This window comes from Epinephelus moara, chromosome 16, assembly GCF_006386435.1.
Source record: "Epinephelus moara isolate mb chromosome 16, YSFRI_EMoa_1.0, whole genome shotgun sequence".
NCBI classification, from domain to species: domain Eukaryota; kingdom Metazoa; phylum Chordata; class Actinopteri; order Perciformes; family Serranidae; genus Epinephelus; species Epinephelus moara.
This window is the reverse complement of record NC_065521.1, coordinates 29564579-29588088: the sequence shown is the minus strand read 5'-3', so window position 1 is coordinate 29588088 and position 23510 is coordinate 29564579. Positions and strand designations below refer to the sequence as shown.

Here is a 23510-nt window from a genome sequence, read left to right as displayed (position 1 = left end):
ACACTGGGGGACACACATATGAAACAGAGAGTTTGGGCATCCTCAGGCAGACAATTTGGAGCATTCAACACTTAATTTCCTGCATTCTGGTGATTCTTGTACACCAATTTGTGCCTTTTCTGCATCATAATTATGGTCTTAATGCCTTTAATTTTGTTCAAATAAAAGTCAGAAGTCTGACATGTCTCCTGCATCCCCCCTGAAGTCTACACCTATGTATGTATGTGTGTGGTTCTGGTGAACTATTGTGTTATACTGAGAGGTGTTTCTAATATTTTATCATCCCCAGTTCATCTACAGCCTCCAAAATAATCGTAAAGCTAAATCAACATCTCTAAAACAGTTTCAGTAAAAAAAAAAAGAACTCTAACCTTCATTTTTATTGGATTTATAGCATATATAGTATTTATAGTAGGACTGTTGTATGTGCCTGCATCAAGTATATGCTATAAATCCAATTGTAATGTTGTATAGGGCATTTATAAAGCCATGTGATCCAGACAATGTTGAAGCTAAGCTGAGGACTTAAAATGTGAAAGCTGTTATCTGGCCAACGAATATAAGAGTATGACTCTGTTTTCATAGTATAAGCCTATCATTAATGCATGTCTTTATAACACTAAAGATGTAGAATAAAGGCTACACGTTTTTAAACTCTCCCATCAATATGTCTTATTTATTTCAAATACATATGCATTGCATTTTTCACCCATCTAATATGAGTCATTACATGGTGGCAGGTGCTTTTAGTTTTTCCTACATCTGCAGGTAATTTGCGGGTAGTGCAGCCAACAGTAAAACTCCAGTATCCATGAAACAGCTGGTGGACGACTGACGCTACACTACAATGCATTATGGGAAATTGAGTACATAAAATCACTGTGAACCATTAACTCTTTGTTCATACGATTGACAGTAGAATGTATCCACTGCGACAAAAAGGCATAGATATGTTTGTTTGACAAGAGTTGCGCCAAACTGCGTCCGTGTGTTTCTATCCTTTTCTGACATGTCGTCGATTCAAGGCAAAGACTACAACTCCCAACAAGAGAAAAAACCCTACCCGGAAGTGGAGTCGTGATGTCAACAGGATAACATGTAGCTGTCGACATGGAACTTCCAGTGTCTTTTGTTAAAAAACGTTGCTTTTGTGTTTAAGCGCTCAGGTTTGAGGATGGGAGGCGTTTACCATAATGTTTTGTCGCTGCTCTTTTTGCTGTTATTCGTAAGTACGTGCGTACCGCAGCGAGCCGAGACCAAACAGCCGTTGGACCTGCGTGAGAGAGATGACGACGGGGGAGGTGGTGTGAACCATAAGGGTACTCCAGTTGAAAACCAGCAAGCATCAATAAAACATGACAAAGAAGATGGACACGATTCAGTCGACCCACAGAAGGATGGACAGTCTGTCAGGTACGAGGCAACACATTTCACTAGTAGTAGTAGTGGTGTGTTAGCCCAATGTAGCTAGCTAACGGTAGCTAGCTAGCAATAGCTTCACAATGTTCGTTATGTTACTTAACAGGTTTCTAATGTGCTGCAGCCTTGCTAACAGACCACTAAAAGACACGTTGCTAAATTAACATACAGCAGTACTAAGAATGGTACAAAAAATACTGTCTAAGGTACAACCTTGGCATGACAGAGGAAAAAATCTGCCTTTTATTTAGTCACCTCTAAATCAAGGCTCCTTCATTTGAGTCACTCCTGTTTAGTTAGGAGTTAATAACCAAGGGCGTAGGTTTTGTTTAACGTTGTGGAGGACACATGAAATGGGGGCTTTGGAGGTCCTCTGCCAGAAAACACTTACTATCCTGCATTCTGGTGAATTAAATGCACCAATTTGTGCCTTTTTTGCATCAATTTATGGTGTAAATGTTCTTAAATTTGTCAAATTAATAGTCCTCTGCTACTATCAGGTTTTTATTTTGGGGGGCAAATGATCTTGCTCCAAATATTGATGGGGATGTGTCTCCTACGACCCCCCTGAAATCTACATCCATGGTTATAACCCTTGAGATTAAAGTAAGGGAGGTTCAAAAGGAAATTATAACATCCAAATTTAGTAGTTTACACTAATTTCACCTTAATATAAAAAAAGTATTCGTAGAGGTTAGATGTTAAACTAAGGGATTCTGATTCCAACTAAGGTATCTCTGCTCTCTTAGTATTACACTCTATCTATCAACCTATCTATCTGTTGAGTGCATCACACTAATGTGCTTTTTCTCCCGTCTCCTTGCAGCAAGTCCAATGACACTGATAGCTACAGCAACGAGACCCTCCACTCTACAACGCCTGCTGTCAAGCCGACGACGCCGGCACCCCCAACCGCCAAGCCCATTCTGCCTGTGCAGACAGGAGTCAAAGCCCAAGAAGAGGAGCAGTCCAGCGGGTTGACTATATTCTTCAGCCTGCTGGTTATTGGTTGGTAGTCTATCTGTCGCTGCTTCACTGAGTATCTGTCTAACTCAAGTCTTTTCTGTCTCATTTTGTGGTGTGATCTGAAGAGGAATCTAGTGTCCTGTTAAGTACAAAGTAGATTTTCACATACTGATAATTTGTTTAGGAGTATTGGTGCATAACATAAACATATTCAGAGAAAATGAAATAAACGAGAAACGCAAGCGTTGCAAAAATAAGAGAGGAAGGAAGAAGGAAATCAGTCAGTCAGTAAATACATTCATTTTTCACATGAAATCATGAGAATACAATTTCATTGAGATGCAATCTGTCAGTTCCATCAATTTGGGGGATGGGGGGAGGAGGGGGTGTCATAGGTGGGGTCTTCATTTAGGATTCTTGTGGCCTGAGGGTTAAAGCTCTTCCTGAGCCTCTCACTGCGGGCTTGTTGTAACGGGTATCTTCTTCCCAACCTCAACAGGAAGAAAGGGCCATCATAAGGGTGGTTGGAATCTTTAATTGTAAACATACTTAAGGATGGGTAGAGCAGTACCTATAATATGTTAAGCTGAACGAACCACTCTTTTCAAGGCCTTGCAGTCCTGTTCGGTGCAGTGATGTTCCCTGTCAGGTGACTCAGTGGTGCAGGAGTAGAAATTCCTCTGCATGGATCCACAACAGGGAATGTGGTCATTGTGGGTCACGCAACATACGTAACTTAGACCTCACAGGATACATGTACAGCCACTGCAGTGGTTCATGAAATCAGACATGTGGGTGATGACTCAGGATGAAGGAAGTGGATGTGGTAACACATTAGTAAAGAATGTGTCCAGTCATGAAGGGCTTCTTTAGGCACAAATTGTCCATTATGCACTTTAGTTCACTGTAGGTCAAGTCACATGCTTACCACTGAAAGGGTACGTACCAAGATAGTGGCATAAATCATGCATAAGGTTACCAGTTAGACTCATTTACTTAATAGACTCTTGAACCAGATGTTTCAGCATAGCGAACATTTGATTGATAGCGAGAGGCACAACATGTGGAAAATCACAGTCATCTGTCTTCTAAAGTGAATTATCTCATCAGTAGTTAGACTGAGATGGTAAAGATCAATAAATGAGAGGCCACCGCAGAGTATAATATAGAAGCCACACATTAGGACTGTATAGCACTTCTGGGAAACCATATTAACAGTATGTACCTTATGTGCTTTAATTAAGCTTCAATATAACATCTCCCTCGTGACAAAACAGCTTTGATGAACCGACCTCTGCTGGCTTCACTTACACTGTGTTTTGTGACTATCTAATTTGCTGCCCTGCATTTCTGCTGTATGTATGAAAAGCCGTTTACTTTTCCTTCATTGTGGCCTCGGGGTTTGTCATCATAATTATGCTAATATTCACTGATTATCACACTGATATACACGGTTGCCTATCGTACTGTCACAACCTAATTTTATGTTTTAATTGGGGGCAATTATCTTTATTGTGCAGTCTCAGAACTATAATTTTAAATGTCAAGCTTTGTAGTTATTTATGCCAAGTAAGAGTATTTGAACTCATCTGCATTAAATATTTTCATCGACTAGTATGAGGGGAATTCAAGTATCCATTTAGACTATTAAGTGAGAGGAAATAAAGTGAGATCTTTAAGATTTTTCATAGACATCTCTATCCCTGTCTACAGTAGTTTGTGTGAAGGAAAGCAGCCAGAGCAAAGATCCTAACACTATATGATGTGGAGGGCTATTTTGGGGCTGATCTGAGTCTGTGCGACATGATGTTTGGGTCATGGATGTATTTGTCCTAAATATTCATTCAGTCTTCTCTGCTCTCCCCAGGTATCTGCATCATATTGGTGCACCTGCTTATCAAGTTCAAACTGCATTTCCTTCCAGAGAGCGTGGCTGTCGTGTCTCTTGGTGAGTACCTCTTGTGTAACGTGTTGCTCTGCACAGGCTGGGTCTGAGAATGTACAATGTTTTTGTGTTGAAGAGTTCTCTAGGAAATCCTGTTTTTTTAAAAGGCGTGGACAGTTTGAGTACAGCAGCAAACTAATATTGAGAGTAACTGGAGGTTTCACAGGATACTCTACTCCTGCTTTTTTTTAGAGCTGGTATAAATACTGAAGTTGATGCCTGTTATCATGATTTACGTCTTTCACACCAGCTGCTCTTCTGCTTGTTTTCTCTCTTACTCATATCTCAACACTACTGCCAATTTGTGTTTGTCCAGCATTGCATGAAACATCTAGACCTCCATGAGGCTACAGTACTAAAATCTTTTTCATTTATGAGCAAAGGCTAACCCTGTTGTAAAAAGATTTATTTAGCTTTTTGTTTGAGGTCACTTCAGGTTAATTCTCCTTCCTCTAATGGCTTCCATTGTCTCCTCTTTGTGTGTTTGGGCTGTTACACTCGCTCAAACTCAGTGACACACATCTGTCTTAACCCCGAGGGCCTTTTCCTCTTGCCCGACCTGCATGCTGCACATGAGACGCAGCTCGTCTCAGTGTTTGGAGCAGGGGGCTCTGCTGAAGAGAGATAACACAATGCTTACAGATCAGGAAGGACTGCTCTTCCTTCCTCATCACTTCCTCTCTCTCACTTACTGATTGTGTGTTTTCCTCTATTCACTTCCATCTGCCCGTATATCTGGGTCTTACACAGTGCTTTGATGCTACTACTTAATTTCTTTTTCCATCTTATCTCTCTCTTTCTCTGCCCTTTTCACGTCTTTGTGTTTTCCTCGACCTTTTAATTATCGTTCTGCTGGGCTGTGTAACGAGAGCTGAAGGCCCAAGGGGTCTCTCTCAAAGACAAAACTAAGACAATAGCCCTTTCACACTCTTCGTATCTAATTTATCCCTGAACCACGGTGGACATTTGCCAGGCATCCATTTGTTTAAACCGTAAAAATAGCACTTTGCCTCAGGTTTTCACTCCATCTGTGTTCTGGTTGTGTTGAAATTTTCATATGAAGTCGTAAAATATTTAAACAGTGGTATTGTTTTTCATGTCTCCTCCCTCTCTCCAGGGATTCTAATGGGAGGCTTCATTAAGATCATTGAGTTCCAGGAACTGGCCAACTGGAAGGTATGGTCTGACTCCATGTTCACACCCTGCTAAACAGCTCTTTGTGTCCACACTGCACTGGCTACAGATCTTGCTCGTAATTAACACACAATTAATGGTGCTCAGGCCACAGTCACACATATTGTTTTTTTTTTTTTAGTTTAAAACATTGTTTTAAAACGAAAACATTCTCCGTACACACGAATGTTTTAGCAAGTTTCAGAATTAATCTGTGTCTATACTAAATATCTGAAAATGCATATCACATGACAATTCACGGCATACGCTTGCTCATGTAAAGAGGAAGCAGATTGTCTACTCTGTGGTTTGTTGCTTAGTCAGAAAATTCTACAGAGATGGTCGAAACGTTAGACCAATGGTTTCTTTGCTTGGACCTACAAAAATGTGGAACTGTTACCGAAAGTAAGACAAGTATGAGACATTCAAGGGGGCGGAAAACAGATTGGGAGTGAATGCAAATCAAATACAGCACAAAATGTATGTAGGTCCATAGTCGTCATTTAGCGCCATTAGTCGACTAGTCGTCCGCATGTTTACAATATTAATTTAATTATTAAATGATATATTTTGGGCGGGGCAACACAATGGCTTGAGTTGAAGGTGTGAGAAAGAACAGTATCAGTAACATTGTTAACACTGTGCTACATTACAGAGAAATACAAAACCGTACTAATGAACCTTCATTAATATAGGCCTATATTTTATCTATAAGTGCACGTCACACACTGAGCGAGCCGCCTGTTAATGACGCTGTCGGCAAAGCAGTAATGATTGTGCTAAGTGGCTAATGGGCATGTAGCTACTTCCATGTTTCAGATGATACATCATGTTTGTAGTCGACCAATGAAGATGAGTTTACATATCACCTTGGGTTCGTCCTTCACCTTCTCAAAATGATCCCACACTTTGGATTTCCTGCCCGACATGTTATTAACTAGCCTGTGGAACAATCACAGGTACCAGCCCTGGAAATTAGGGGCCGTACACATGCCGTGTCTTTAACTGCCTGGAAAACGTGGGGTCAGACGCTGGGTGCTACTCTTGTGATTTTTTTTTGCGGCAGGTTGCATCTGAGGTTGTTAACGAACCTTAACAAGCACTGTATAGCCTATGCTGATGTTCTTCCAGGCGCTGTTTATAAGTGTGTAGGCCTAATGGACTCCTGTCTGACTGCTGAGCGTGGGCACTTCCTGTGTCTGTCCTTTCAAGTTAAATTCCCATGGTCCAGTCATATAGATTTGATTTATTTTGACAAGGTGCAGCTCCTAATAGAGTTTCTCATTTGTTTGTTTTTCCATTTTTTTCTGCGACTAAGCGACCAATGAAATCTTGCTGACTAATGACCTCTCTGGTTGACTAACTATTAGGGGGCAGCCCTATAGGCCTGATAATGTTTTGTCTTGACACGTCGTGGATGATGAGACCCTATCGGGAAGAAAACATTGCTGTCTGCGTCATCGTTTTCAAAAGTCTCTGTTCCTGCCTGTCCAGACTTAAACACAGCTCCAGGGTTTTCAAACTAAAACAGGGCAGCAGCAGCATTTTCAAAAGGTCTTTGTTTTAGAGCTGCCAAAACGCTGGAGTAGTGTGGACGTTGGGCGTAAATTTAGCAACAGTTATGCATTTTATCATTCAGAATAAGGCAAAACAGCCGCATTCCTCTACTCACCACTCACCCACAAACAAAGTACACAAACACATATGCAGTGCATGAAAAGGCTGCTGCAAATGACCCATAAACTAAAGCGTTACACCCTCTGCATTCTTGATATTAAGTGCAATTTTAAAGGGTGGGGGACAAACATCTGCATTGCTGAAGTGTTGACTTATTGAAAACATAATGCATCAAGCTTAGAGTATATCACTGCTTTTCCTAGTTCCTATGTGATGCAATTTACCCCGCAGCAAATTCACCGGGAACTCCCTATCCACCCCCAACCCAATAAACATCTGTCGTCCTTGTGCTGTAGATTTCCATCTCTCTCTCTCTGCTGTTCTTTTTGCTCAGTCATTCATTTCCTGGCCACTGTTTTTTGACACAAATCTCATCTCTCCATCTCCACTCTGTTACCTACCCACAGTGGCACACACCATTCTCCGCTCGCTATCTCTCCCTCTGTGTCCCTATGAGCCCTCCTTTTTTTTCTTTTGGTTCTCACAGCCTTTAATTAACATTCCTTGTTCTCTGCCAGTGAGTGAGAGAACAAACGAACAAGAGATGGAGAGGGAGAGATGCAGAGTGAGGGGGAGGGGTAGAAAAGAGGACAGGTTGTGTCAATGTTTCTTGCACACTGGGGCCCATTGTTTTTTAGCCTGGGGGCCCCAGGGTGTTGCTGAGTCATCGGCACTAGTAACCAGAGCCCGTGGAGCCCCTTTTCCCCCCTTTGCCCCTGTCCTGTGAATCTCTAGACCGCTATCTCTGTGTTTGTGTTTAACTTACAGCTCGCCTGCTCACCTGTCCATGCATAGTAGACAGTGTCTTCATGACCTGCTATCACTAAACAGCTTGATAAAAACTGTCTGAGTAGAACATAATAAAATTACACTGAGATGCGCAGCAGCTTCTTTGCAGGAGCATGGATACACTAAGTGGTTTGTAGGCTTTTGGAGACTTCAAAAGACCCGGGCCATGATGCAAACCCATTATGTCTGACCTATTTGTTTTTGAGAGAGCCCCTAAGAGCAGGATGCACCATGTAACCTGTTCAGTGAGTAATACAGCCAGTGGCCGAACTGTGGTTCTGTCAGCATCTTTTTTTTCCCAACTGCAACTCCTTTGAAACTGTGCGTACAGTGCACTTACGAACAGGTCCGTGTTTTACTACCACTGCCAGCGGAATGCATTTGTCCGTTTTCAATCCCCAGCTCACTTTTCAGATTTGAACTGGAAGCATCCTCACAGTTGTAGCTACCTTAAATGCTGGCGCCATCTTCTCTAACTAACATGTTTCTAAAGCTGGCCCACTTGGCGGATCAAGCAAGCCTCCGGGACTGCCTCACAAACCACCGAGCGTGTACTAACCCCTCAGGCATCAGCATCCTGTCATCACTGGCTTTAACCTCGCCTTTCACCCTCAGTCTGCTTTCTTTGCTTTCCGCTACCAGCCCCTACTATTTCCAGTCCTCTCCCCACGATCCAGCGTGTGAGGAGAGGCTTTTCCCTCATGTGCTTTTCTGGTACTGTTCACTGCTTTCCCTTTCTCTCATCTGCCCATCTCTCCCCTGTGCTCTGACACAGATTGAAGAAGAAATAGCATGCTTGTAAGAAGTAACACGCTAGCAGCAATTCGTTTCCTAGGCAAAGCACAGAGAGAGATACACAGGTGAAAATATTTGCATCTACGGTGTTCTCCAGATAGTAATTCAGTTTTGCGTCTGTACTGTATGACGTTGCCTCATTTTTCCTCAGTGGTTGCATTGGTGTGTTTTAAGCCCCAAAGGGCAGCACATACTTTTAATAGATCTTTCCCACGCCGTGGAGAGAGCGACACAGGGAGAACAGTTTTAATTGTGGTTTCAGGGGCCTTTTTCCCATGTGGTGATGTCACTGTGTGTCAAAGCCGAGCCTCCAGGGAGCCTGTATTCTGAGCGAATGTCTCTCCATCGTTCCCGCTCGTATTTCTGTTATCTCTCGACCCTCCTTTAACTGCGCTCCCTTCATCTTTGGCATTCATCTTTTCTCATTTAGTTCAAGCTCTGTCTCAGCACTTCCCTAGAGTATGCCCATCCACGGCTCTCTGGTTTTATCCATTTCATCTCTCCTGCTCTTACAACATATCTCTCTCCGCTGTCTATCAATATCAGTGTTTCTGAAATCTCATTAGGGCTTCTCAGGCCAAATCTGTCCTCATGGTTTCAGGATGAGGTCAGTGGAGTGAATTCTGACCCCACCAAACACATGAGTCATTTTATCAAGTGAAAATTCCAAACAAATGCTCATTTTAACTTCTCAAATGCGATTATTTGCTGCTTTTGTTTGTTTTCTAAAATTGTAAATTAAATATCTTGAGGGTGTGAACTGTTTGCCTGACACAACAACCAATTTGAAAAGTACGAGCTTCTTATTTAAATCTGTGTAGGTATGCACATGCAAAGTATGTGTGTACCCGTTCAGCCACTCCTTTAGACATCCTTTTATGTGGCAGTGAAACATGCACGCACGCAGGGGCACAGCTGTGGCTGTCAAATTGTAGTGCATGCATGGTATGTTTTCTTGTGTCTCAGGTGTTAATATTCATTCCTGACCTTTCACCTACCCTGAAGGGTGGACATAAATGTCAAGAAAAAGTGGTAATCTGGGAGCAGTCCTTGTCGGCCTACTTTTCCTGAAATTTGAATGCATAATAAGACAAAGTAAGCAGGAGCATAGCCTTTTATTCTATCATACATCCTGTACAGGCTATCCTCCATGCCTGACCTATTTTAAGGGGCTTGTAGCCACAATAATGATGATTGGTGTTGTCAAATGTATCGCCAGAGCCAAAGTTACCAACTTGACAGCCAAAAATTGGTGCACAGTCTTTAATTTAACAATGTGCTGTGGTATTGCCCCATCTCATTTGCTGATCATAACCCTGAATAATTGCCTAGATAGAGAGAAATAGATTACAAATGCAGAGGAATGTGAAACTAATCATGTCATCATGTGTTTGATAAATTGCCACCGCTGCCCTTTTTGAACAGTTAATTTCACCAGTCATGCTTTGTGTTCAGATTTTGGCACTGTATGTCAAATAATGTGTAATTGTAGAGTAAAACTTGTCAGAGAAAGTAAATCATGCTTTTATCTGGCTCACCTCTCAGCGGTTAGTCATGGCTGAACTATTAGCAAATCACGTCTCTGCAGTTTTTACAGACGTAGATACTTTTAAGGAAGTACTTGTCATGTCCATCTGCTTGTGGGGTTATTGGGGTTGAGAGTCAGACTCTACCAGCTGTCAAAACTGGCTCCCATAATACAATGAGAGATTGTTGACTGGATAGAGTAAATATGGGTTTGCGCTTGCCCTCTTCCATCTTTCTGACAGACACTTCTGCAGTTTCAATCACGGCCCAGAAACAGATCTACCCTATGAACATTCACTAATGCATACCGTATATTGACTTTTATATTACCAACATGGATTATGCACAGAACACACACACACACACACACACACACACACACACACACACACATTCACTGGCTTATACAAGAACACATGGCGCATCATGCACAGACACATTGGCAGCCAGAGCGTAATGCATGGGCACATGATGCCTACGCCTGATCTTGGAGGCTGGCCCATTTAGCTGAGAAGCAACAATGATTCCATTATATCGCTGAAATAATCAGAGAGCTATGGTTACTGGGATACTCTGTACTGTGATACTGAGTGTATGTGTGTAAGAAAAACTCAGAGATTTAATAAAAGCCACATAGGTACTCACGTGTCCTTTTGCAGCATGTGTGCAAAAACAGGCACGTCAGTATGAGTGTTTGAATGCATGAATTGGCTGGCAGGCGGGCATGCCCCCAAATGAGCACCTGATGAGTGTGTGCGTGTGTGTTTGTCATCCTGAAGTCAACATCTAAATTTGTTTGGTCAGATGAAGGACTGTTACTAACAGCTCAGGCACGGCCTCCCTCGTCACCCTTTCCCGTCTTCCATGACTAAGTATCAAGTCAGCAGATGGTCACTGAACCGGCCTTCATCCGTCAGATGAGCAGTTGGAATTTTTGCTGAGGACTGCGTAATAACCACAAGCACATGTTTTATCACTCAGTCATACATACATAATTAGCTCATATATAACGGTACTGATTAACATTAGCATTGTAATGACAAACCTTTTGGAAATAATTAGTTTGTACAATTAAAATGTTTCCTGTTAACAATTTCTGAATGTTTTAGCTAGTTGGCATTTTCCCTTTACCACTATAATTTGTTACTACTATTCAGCGTGCAACTTTATGCCAAGCTTAGAATCACTTGTCTGTAACCTGATCTCTGCAACTTTTTTACTATTTAATCCACAAATCAGCAATTTCGATCCCTGGCTCCTCCAGTCCGCATGGCGAGGTATCATTGGGCAGGATACTTAATCCCAAATTGCTACTGAGTACGTGTGAATGTTAGGTGAGCAGGTGGCACCTTGTATGTTAGCCTCAGTCACCACTGTGTGAATGTGTGGCTCTGTAGTGTGAAAGCGTTTTGAGTGGTCGGAAGAATATAAAGGCCCTATACAAAGTCTGTTTACCGTGGGCTGTGTGTATGTAACTCTCTGTGTCTCTGTCCTTCTCTAACAGGAGGAGGAAATGTTCCGACCCAACATGTTCTTCCTTTTGCTCCTGCCGCCCATCATTTTTGAGTCTGGATACTCTTTACATAAGGTACGGCAGAGTGTGTGCACAGCTCAAGATGTAAAATAAAACTCGACACATTACAAATGTGAAGTGCTTAAAAGTGCAAACCAGCTTATGCATGTAAACACAACATTTACATATATATATACCCACATATGCAGAGAAAGAGTCATAGCCACAGTAAAAACAACAAAAATACAAATATGCCTTTTGGTTATTTTATTGTACTTTGAAAATGCAGCACAATATAATTGAGAGTAAATGAAGACAGAAATGAACAGGGGCCTCAGCAAGCTCTTTGCTTTCCCCTCAGGCTGGCTATGACATGAAAGCATAAAAGCATAAGCAGCTCTGCTCTCTGTCATTATGTTGCTCCTGTATTGTCACAATTGTCATATATTATTACAATAGAGGTTTAAAAAGGACTGGCAAATGCCAAAAGGTGGCTCATAACGTTTTATTATTTATCAGATTAGATTATTTATAGACACATCCTGCTCCATTGCTCACAGTGAAACGATGCCTGTTTCCTCCGTACCTGTACCATGCCCTACTTTTCATTTTAACACTTGCTGTACGTTATGTAACACCATGTACCTTCAAAATGTCATGCAACTGAACCCCATGAATACTTAAGCCATGTGTCCATGTATGTGCAGGGAAACTTCTTCCAGAACATTGGCTCCATTACTCTCTTCGCTGTGATCGGCACCGCATTCTCTGCCTTCATAGTCGGAGGTGGGATCTATTTCCTTGGGCAGGTGAGGATCTGTCAACAAGTCTGCCGGTGCCAGAGAAAGAGTGTGAAGTTGTTTACATGTCTTCATGGTTTATCTCCACTGTCACTCTTGACTTTCCTGTGAAAGCTTATGATAACAGTGTAGATGCAAGTAGCCATTATTGTCTCGTTGTTGTTCACAATATATATCTTGCTCTTGTCATGTTTGCAAACCAGATCTTCTTGTCACAGCTTTTAACAATGGGTGTGTCTGTGTTTTTTTCTCTCAGGCTGATGTGATCTATAAGATGTCCATGACTGATAGGTAAGTGTTATTGTTTCACTCTTAGTAGCATTATGTGCCATGCATTCCTGTTTCAGGATAACAAGAGAAACCTCTGGGGATTTAACTTTTGTGCTTACCACACCATATATATTATATAACAGCGTCACCCACTGACACCTTCATTCTACCTTAAGAACGCAGCACTTGTGTGTGGAACATACGTCTCCACACCCATGTGTGTTTAAGAGAAGGTCGGGGTTGTCTCAGTGCACATGTGTGTATCCATATTGGTGCAAACAGCGTGTGAATGTGTCTTGAGTTGAAGGGGGGCTTTTGCCTGTTCATTTCCTTCATGGAGGAGGATATGCTTCTGGTCCCATTAGTCTTTGTGTTTGTGTTTGTTAGCAGGATATCTCGGAAAGTGCTCAGCAGATCTTAATGACATTTGGGGGGAATTCAGGACACGAGCCAAGAAAGAAGTGATTAGATTTTAGACGGGAAAGTCCCAGAATAGATGCAGCTATGTGATCTTTGTCCACCTACTTTATCCATATAAAGACATCTCAAGAAAATACAATACATTACAATACACTCTTTAAGTCAGAAAATAGTCTACACACAACAGTAATAGAGAAATCAATTTTAACCATGTATTCAGAAATAAAATGTATATATCAGCCTGTGAATTATTTGTGAACAAGCCTTTGGAAACTGGAAATTTCGGTGCATCAAAGTGCCACTGAAGTTATGGTTTTTGGCTCAGAATATGAGAAAAGGATAACAGCCTTTTTACCATCTCTCCATTAGTTTGGTGCTGCAGTATTTACATTGAATCATTCAGCATAACATTTGCCAACCTTTGTTGTCTCTGCGATTACAGATAAATTAATGAAGCTAAGCTCCAGAAGTTAACGTTAGCTTAACTAGAGCCCTATGGACAACAGTTAACAATGATGTACGATCACCATAGTACAAAACTAGAACAAAATAGGCTAATGAACTCCCAGCAAACAAGGTGACATGATGAACAACGCAGCTAGGAGCTAACGTTAGGCTAACTTTAGCTAATGTTAGCTAGAGATGTTAAAGATAACTTTATATTTCTTTCCAGCAAAGTGACAATATGTTGCCTCAAACACAAAGTTGACTTACCTTAGAACAGATGTAGACATCATTGTTAATCTTATTCACGTTGAGTTGATGTTGTGGTCTAACGTTACCACACAACTTTATCCAAAGGAGACACTTTTCTCGGTTGAGATGTGGTTTAAAGTGTAAAAAATACACCTGGTCGCCCAGCCTCTCAGGATACCTTGTGTCAGAGTTGCATGTACCCCATGCACACCGTTTGACCATTTTTAAACTTCAAATCTCAGAAAAAGCTCATAAAACCGAACAAAACTGACTTTCTGTAATGCATTTCAATGGACGTCCAGGCAGAGAATGTCCAAGTGTATGGGAATGGCTATACACACTGTGATTGGCTCATTGTGTTTGAGGGCGGGGCTTAGCCATAGGTCAATTGTTTACCAAATACTTGTAGTTGTGGCCAATTTGACACAGACTGCTGTAACTATTGAATGTACTGTGTAATTTTAATCATGTTTAGGTGAGATGTGCAGCCTACAAATCCCGAATATTCTGGGACAGAATTTATATATTCTCTAAAAATCATGTCAATTATTAAAATAACATTGTGCAGGATTGTGCCGCCTTCACAGACACATGTACTTCCTTGTTTGTGATGCATTTCCTGTCTGCCTCCCTCTGACGCTGCCCACATGTGTTTGTTTCTTAGTTCTTTTTTAAGTACTGTATATTAATGCCTGTTAAAGTGTCTTATGATGACTGTAAACATCGTTTTCACTCCCTTGCTTTGTCGTAGCTTTGCCTTTGGCTCACTGATCTCAGCCGTGGACCCCGTAGCTACCATCGCCATCTTTAACGCCCTCAACGTGGACCCGGTCCTCAACATGCTGGTGTTTGGAGAGAGCATCCTGAACGACGCCGTTTCCATTGTCCTCACGAAGTAAGAGTTTCTGTCCACTCCCTCAGGGGTTGTTTATTTTTCATGGGGAAAACACAGTCATGTTTACTGTCGATTTGGCCATGCATGATGTTTACACAGCCTTTCACCACCAGCAAGCCTAAAGGACGATGTAGCTGCAGATGTTGTGAAAGGCCCGGGCATACAGTATCACTGCTACACACACACTCTGACTGTGATATCACGGTTATATGTCATTTAGACATATAATCATCTGTCAAACACTATTATACTTTTAGAGAATTAGACTTTGTAGTTCTTAAAATTCAGTGTCATGGTTTTCAGTTTTTTTGGAATATTTTTTTATCTGTATTTTGTCACTTGCTGCTGTGAGGACTTAACATTACCTCATTATCTTGTTATCTGCTCCAGTACAATAAATCTCACACACACCCTCACTTGAACAGACACACCAGTTCCACAGAACTGTAAATGTCAGCTGGAGTGCATTCAGGCATCTTCCAACCTTTGAGCCCCACTTGCTCTCTGCTGATTTCTCTATGACAGGAAGTGAGAAGTAAAAGGGAACCAGTGACCTATTTAGTGCTCTAGGCGTGCACTTTTGGTAAAGCTCTGGTTTCAAATGCAGAGGATGTGGGTATATGCTTAGCAGAATCTGCTAACTGTAACTTCCAAAAGCTTGGGCTTAAAATGGTGAACTGACAAATGACAATAATACTCATGATATTCACAGATAAGGATTGTCGTTGGAATGTTTTCCTGTCGCACCAGAAACTTCTAGTAATGAGGGGGGGAAAAAGTCCCTTTGCTGACCGTATGCTCCAGTACAAGTACAACGAAACTCTCTGTAGTCATAGGGGACAGTCTATTTAAAGTATCACTCTTTAAGAATAGTTTGTCCTGTATAAACAAACCGTGGCCTCACACACACCAACACACAGACGAAATCTTGACAGACTAGTTTGACGGAAACGGCCAGTTGGCAGGATTCCCTTGTCTGTCTGCATCCCCATCGTCCTCCTATCTGCTGTCTCTGTACTCACTTTATTGCCGCCTTATCTCTCCTACTAACAACCAGCTAAATGTGCAAAGTGATCTCAAGTGTCCGCGTGCCCCCGTAGAGTAAATGAATGCATGAATAATGGATAGGCTGAACAGCCCTGGCAGTTTGCTTGTTGTTAGCACCTCACGGACTGGCTTTCTTAGAGAGCTACTTTACTGTTTGGCCCAGTCGTTTTTTAACAGCCACACAGCTACGGCTTTTGCCCTGGAGCTTGTTAATAAGCATTAACATGAGATTATTAATTATGTTGTGTTGCCTGGCTGTTTGTCTGAATAACTGTTATTATAAAAAGGATTCAAGTTGTACAATTAAATGGATTATCTGCATTCCCGCCACATCAATAGCTATAAGACATCAGGAATACTTTTTTTAATTAGCATTAGTGTGTTTCGATTCAATGAGACCTAATGAAATGTACATTTGACATTAAAAATCAATTTGCTGAAATGGTATCCAAATATATGCAGTAAATTCCTTCATGTTACTATTCCTGTGAAGTCACCGGGGTGATAACGTGTATCTGACCTCTGTTTCACAAACAGGATTGTGATGAAGGCAGGATTACAAACTCTGCACACACTCTAATCTCACACACCATATCTCTCACATGCTGTGAGTTAGTAGGTTTTAATGGTGGAGTTTTTCTGCCCTCTAGGGTCAGATAAAGGTATTACTACAACACAGGATGTGCAGCTGTAGTGTTGTGGTGTCATTCGTCTGTTTTGTCTTTCAGCACAGCGGAGGGGTTCTTTTCCCGCTCAGACAACTCCATGGTCACAGGCTGGGAGACTTTTTTGCAAGCGTTGGGTTATTTCCTGAAAATGTTTTTTGGCTCTGCGGCCCTGGGAACGCTCACTGGACTCATCTCAGCTCTTGTATCCAGACTCATTTAGTGTGTGAGCATGTGTGTGAGAGAACTTTGAACTCCTGTGTGCGTGTTTTCATCTGATTTAAATTCCTTAACTCACTGATTAGTTTCTGAAACACTTTGATCTGAGGAAGACTCCTTCACTGGAGTTTGGTATGATGATAATCTTTGCGTACCTTCCCTATGGCCTGGCAGAAGGCATCAAACTGTCTGGTGGGTACACACACACATGCATATATGCCAAAGAAGATTGACTTTGTAGCTTTTTTAATGCTTCGCTTTCTCTCCACCTATAGGAATAATGTCCATCCTATTTGCTGGAATCGTGATGTCTCACTACACCCATCACAACCTGTCTCCTGTCACCCAGATCCTCATGCAGCAGACACTGCGCACAGTGGCCTTCATGTGTGGTCAGTGAATTCCGTCTTTACCCCCAAATTCCTCCCTTTATTTTCATTCTACAATAAGTTCTCAATACTGTTATTTTTCTCTCCAGAGACATGTGTGTTTGCCTTCCTTGGCCTCTCCATCTTCAGCTTCCCTCATAACTTTGAAATATCATTCGTCATCTGGTGCATAGTAAGTGCTCTGCATTTTTTTAAGTGTTATCTGAGTGTTGATGTCGATTTAAGTCCTGGTTTTTCTGTTCATTCCTGTGATCATCGTGTGACAGCTGTTGTTCCCCCCCTGAAGGTCCTGGTTCTTCTTGGGCGAGCAGTGAACATCTTCCCGCTGTCATTCCTGCTGAACTTTTTCAGAGACCACAAGATCACACCCAAAATGATGTTCATCATGTGGTTCAGTGGTGAGTTGATACAGTAAATCTTTTGTGTGATGCGTCACAGAATGACAGGCAGTCAGCTCTTTGTTAGCATCTAAGCCTTGACTGTTGCCCTAATAGTGTGTGCATATCTCGGTGCAGATGAGAGTTGTATCAGCTAGAGCTGATATTCGTAGTTGATTAATCGATAGGTCGATCAGCGGGAAATTCATCCGCAAACATGCAAGCAACATTCTCTGATTCCAGCTTCTCAAATGTGAAAGCGTGCTGCTTTTCTGTGTCATATGATAGTAAACTGATGGACACTGAAAAATGGGCATTCTTCACATCTTATAAACAAACAATTAATCAATTAATAGATTACCAGACAAAACAATCAGCAGATTAATATACAATAACAGTAAGAATAGTCACTTTGTAGACCTACATTTATAAAAACCCAAATGACACAATTTAAATATGTCTAGTGTATTATTTTCCAGATTTTAGTACCCATTTTATTATATTATTATAATTAAGTACAGTGGTAACCACTTATATTGATCACAGTTGCAGTGATCAACCGCTTATATGGAGCAGAAAGCTCAGGCGAGAATCTTTGCTCTATAAATGCTGTATAACTAATTTTCTCATAGTAATCAAGAAGTCTAAATACTACTAGAATGTGGTCTTTTTACATATGGAAAACTAATTTCAATCTATGGTAATTTTATTTTATTTTATTACTTTATTCTCATGATACTTTGCCTCATAGTAGCCTGTCTCATAGACTGTATAAATAATCGATGTAGCTAGCTACCGCGTCGTCGACCATCGGTTTATGGACTGCAGTTATGAAGCGTTGAGTTCAGGGTTTCCGCCGCATTTTTTCTTTTGGAGCCAGAATTGACCATATTTGGATGAGAGGTTGGCGCTCTGGAGGAGCGAGGGGTGGATCTGGCTCAAACACTGCAGCAACCGGTAGCAATGCCTCACAGCCTGTAAATCAAACGTATCCACCTTTCAATATGCGTAACTTTGGGCCTTAACTATATGTAAACAGGTGAGTTATGAAAAAAAAATCACCCCCTGCACAGTTGTCAATCATGTTGTTAGCTATAGAGACCAAAACTGTTTCTATACCGGTCATTCATGCTGTAAATTTGGGCATTTCAACATAGGTGTCTGTGGGGATTTACTCTGTTTTAGTGGCAGCCTCAAGTGGTCATTTGATGAACTGCCGTTTTTGGCACTTCCACATTGCTTTAATTTCTCAGCCAACTTGGCTGCTTGAGCCTGGTGCTGCGTGTACGTTAAAATTATGATGGGAAAGACAAGTAATTTTCTCTTGATGAAAAGCGTAGTCTCCTCGAAGCTTATGGCCACTAGTGATGGGAAGAAAAAAAAGAATGCTTACGAGGAAAGCACCTGTGTTTGGAGCCGCCCTCGTCATGGGAATTGATAATGCCTGATCACATAATGCCCACGTTATGAAACAGCTGCACTGTATTTTAAAACATTCAGTAAAATTCAGTAAATGGTAAATCTGTCCATTTCAGTATTTAATATTCATGTAATAGATATACAGATGGCAATTACATAGTAATTTCCATGACCAATAAAGAGATAGAAAAAAGGAACAGTTATAATAATCATCCGCTTTTAGTGAACAATTTGACCCGGACAGACGTGATCACTATAAGCGGTTTCCACTGTATATATTATAATAACAATATTGACAATGTTTCTGAAGATGTGTTCTCATGTTTCACTGTCTCGTTCCTTCGTCTTTTTCTTTCTTGTATAGGTTTGCGAGGTGCTATCCCCTACGCACTGAGCCTTCACCTGGGCCTGGAGCCCATAGAGAAACGGCAGCTGATTGGCACCACCACCATCATCATCGTTCTCTTTACCATCCTCCTCCTGGGGGGCGGGACCATGCCACTTATTCGCATCATGGACATTGAGGAGAGCCAGTCACGGCGTAAGAACAAGAAAGATGTCAATCTCAGCAAGACAGAGAAAATGGTAATGGATGAAGCACTTCAATCTGTGCACAGACACACTCAGATTGTTGACAGATTGTTGATACAGGCTGTGCCACCCTCTCATCTGCCATCAGACCATTACTGTTCTCTTCAGAGGGAGAAACATCAAAGGCTTGATTGTGCTTTGTGTCAAGGAGACTGAATCAGCGGGGAGCGACCCTCTCTCATCACAGAGACGCTCACTTAGAAAAAGCAAAACTCGGACGAGCACAAATAAACCATTATTAATACAATTTCCCAGACACACCAGAATACAAGCCATTGTGTTTAATATTTCAGTTGACTCTGTTAGCTCTAACTCTAGATAATGGATCATTCTTTTGAAGTACATCCCCACCACTTTGGTTGTTGGTGGTGTGTTTGCGTGACTTTTGTGTGCAGTATTTGATGTCTTCCAACTACACCTATCAGCCCTCCATTTTTCCTTACTGCTCTGTTGACCTCTTTGATGTAATTCCCTCTCTTCACTTCTTCATCTATGGTCCTCCTCTGTGTGATCTAGACTCCATCACCCTCACCACTCTCCTGTCATTTTGACTTTCCCCTGCACTCACCGTCCTCTCCTCCATCTCTGTCACAGCTGCCTCATTTGTTGAACCCTTCTCATTTCTTTCTATCCACTCCGCTCCTGACTTCTCTCTGCTCCTCCCCGCTCACCAGGGTAATACCATAGAGTCGGAGCACCTATCAGAGCTGACGGAGGAGGAGTACGAGGCTCATATCTACCAGAGACAAGATCTGAAGGGCTTTATGTGGCTTGATGCTAAGTACCTTAACCCCTTCTTCACTCGCAGACTCACCCAAGAGGTAAGTGGGCGAGACAGGAATCCTGAAAGTCACCTGGGAGGCTGAACAAAGTTGTGCACCTAAACATATTCTATTGTTTTTAGTCACACTGGTTTGCTTTCAGCCCTTGTATTTAATGTCCCATAAATAGAAATGCTTCACAGTAAATACCAATTTGATGAAGCTCATACTTTTTTGCATTTGTGGCCCCTTTTTAGGCGCGCAAGGACAAAACGATTGCGTCGAGGTTTTGCACAGGTCACAGACTTTGCTGTTACTTCCATTTTCGAAGCACAGAATATGTGAGGAAGCAATGTCAATATCTAAAATAGCTGCACCAAATTTAGCTCTGCTGGCTGACCACCAAGGCAGAGGACACTGCACCTGAGATGTATTGTCTGGGAAAAGCAGCTGTAAAGTCCACGTCAAATCTCAGTCGTGTCAAGCCGCGCTGCGAGCGGGTACAAACAGACGAGCCGTGCTGCACCGCAAGGCAGAGTAAAGTTGTTTACCGTGATGACATGCTGGAAGTGCGCTGGTGACAAATCACAGTAAGAGCCTGTTGCCTGCAGTCTTTTTCCAGCTCACTGATTCTGTTTGTACTATTCCTCCCTGGAATATTAAAAACAGGTACGTCCATATCTGGTTTGATTAGACCTGTATAGACCTGTTTTTATCGAAGAGTTGCCCTGCTAATGACAAGCACATTGTATTTCTTATGACTTCTTTACAATTAAAGCATTGTGCCACATTTTGTCCCTGATGGTAATTTACTGTAAGCTAAGGAAATATCCCACATTTTGTGTTGTTTTGCATATTTAGCAATATCTAGTAGGCACATCTGTTCATGTCCTATTTTTGCCTTCAAAAATTCTCCTGTACAAATAGCAATTGTCAAATCTCTGCATAGTGCATAGCAGTGGTAATTAGTTTGACATTACATACTTGTGTAGCAGCCTTTGTAATTACATAAATTACAAAATTAGGTCCTTTGGCAAGAGGAAAAATGTTTAATTTTTTAAAATTTAATTTTGTGTGCACCTCGGTCTGTTTGTGTGACTCTTTTTGTCTATATATACATTTGGGGTGGACGATATGGCCCTAAAATAATATCTCGATATTTCAGGGTATTTTTGCGATAACGATATTCTTGACATTATGACAAATAAGTAAAAATATATTTTTTATTATGAAGAACATAGAATTGTAACAAAATAAGTGATATATTTTTACAGTTTGCCTTCAAATATTCAGTAAAAACTAAAATGATCTCATTTCTTTAGTTTGTGAACAACAACAGTAACTCAGAGTGAGATACAGATTCTGTATACAATATATACTGCTGCCGGACGAGCCGCTGAATGAGTTCCCTCTGAGCGGTAACCCAGTAAAAGAGTCTGAGAAGTCTGAGGCTGTTCATAAAACATTCAGGACGCCACAGTTTTTACCACACTACTGAAGCTGCTCCTCTTTTTGGAACCACTGCGGAGTCCGTAATAATTCTGCTTTCAGCCATGCCTGTTGTTGCCATGGGTAACAGTATGACGTCAATGTCAACAAGTTGAAATATCGCGAGTATCACGATATGAATTTTTCAGATCATACTAAAAATGATACCGTTATTATCGTGAACAAGATGACATGGCACACCCCTAGTATTCATGCATGTGCTGATTTGTGTGTGTAACGTGTGTCTCACAGGACTTGTTACATGGCCGGATCCAGATGAAGACGCTGACCAACAAGTGGTACGAAGAAGTTCGTCAGGGACCCTCAGGCTCTGAGGATGACGAGGACGAAGCTGAACTCCTGTGAGCTGAACAAACACTTTCAGTTCATGAGACAACAATGAATGGACATTGTGTGTCCTGGTGCTGAAGGAGTGTGCATGTGTGTGTGTCTGTGTGTGTGTGTGTAGACAAGCCCTCTTTTCAGTGTCGGTCACATGCACTTCTTGTTTGTTCACCTGCCACCAACTTTATGTGACAGAGAGGTCTTGTCAGTGCCCACGGTGTGTTTTTGATGCACGGAGCAGAGTGGGCTGGAATGTGTCATATCAGTGTTGCTCCAGTAAAACTGGATCTGAAAACTGTAACACTGAATGAAGCAAAAAAAAAAAATCTGTGAAAATGATATCCTCGTGTGAACGCCATATCGTTACTTGCTAAAGAAACCTACAGGATATCTGATAATGTGTGTGTGTGTGCTACAGTTCGCTGATCAGCAGAACAGCACATGGGACGTTCTGTTGATCCTGAGAATCTCTTTCCAGGTGATTGTTTCATAAAGGTCTGAAGGAAACATGGCAGGGAAGCCGAGAGGGACATTTTCTATGTAAAGCAATACTAGAGCACCTTTTCACTTTTTCCTCCTCACTTTTGAATCGTTCTTCTCCATGTGGCACGAGCTTATTTAAGGTCTGCTGGAAGTTTTACTTTGTGTCAGGGGAAGGATGCAACATGTCGTCGCTACAGGCTCAATTTCTAAAGTGGGATTCGTAACACGCCACAAGTTGCTGCTTTAAATGGCTTCCTGTTGAACCAGATTTAAATTCTCTCCGGGTCTCCACATTTGTATGCATTAATGACTCCTGAGTTAACACATATATTCATACATAAGTAATGAAGATAAAATACCAGAGGTGACGCACGAGCTTTTGCTCACACCCTTTAGCGATGAAGCAAACAAGGAGAAACGCAGGAGAGGGTTAAAACTAATGATTAAACTAATAATTTTCTAAACAGTAAACACCTAGCTCACAGGAGAATAATTATGCTCCAGAAAACTGGAAATTACTTCTCCCTAAATCAACTTTCCTGTGTTAATGATAAGTCTGTGGGGAGGCTCATGCTATTACGTTGTGTATAAAGAACAACTTGAAATGTTGCTTTTGTGATTTTTCCACTATGGATTCATAATGCAGACAGGCACCGATGAATGTGCGGGTAACTGGGAATAATGTCTTGTGAATGTTGATCTATTTTTTTTCTATTTATTTATCAAATGTTTATGTGTTTTGGGATAAAGGCTTTTATACAAGCTCTATGAGCGCTGCAGAATTATAAAAAAAAATCTGTAATAAAACATTGACATCCTGTGTGCTGTATCGAATGTTAAT

The 23510-nt window shown here is 41.5% G+C and overlaps 1 protein-coding gene across 1 annotated transcript; it reads left to right on the top strand.

Annotated features, from left to right (window-relative positions):
• The first annotated feature begins 1056 nt into the window (after positions 1 to 1056).
• On the top strand, positions 1057 to 23487 carry slc9a8 (solute carrier family 9 member 8). The gene is made up of 16 exons (XM_050065921.1): positions 1057 to 1413; positions 2246 to 2427; positions 4253 to 4333; positions 5448 to 5506; positions 11796 to 11879; positions 12512 to 12613; positions 12861 to 12895; positions 14742 to 14885; positions 16661 to 16802; positions 16903 to 17008; positions 17092 to 17208; positions 17295 to 17377; positions 17492 to 17603; positions 19366 to 19586; positions 20267 to 20413; positions 22094 to 23487. The coding sequence occupies exons 1-16, from the start codon at positions 1175 to 1177 to the stop codon at positions 22205 to 22207; spliced, it is 1968 nt and encodes a 655-aa protein (XP_049921878.1). The 5' UTR covers positions 1057 to 1174; the 3' UTR covers positions 22208 to 23487.
• The last annotated feature ends 23 nt before the right edge of the window (positions 23488 to 23510 follow it).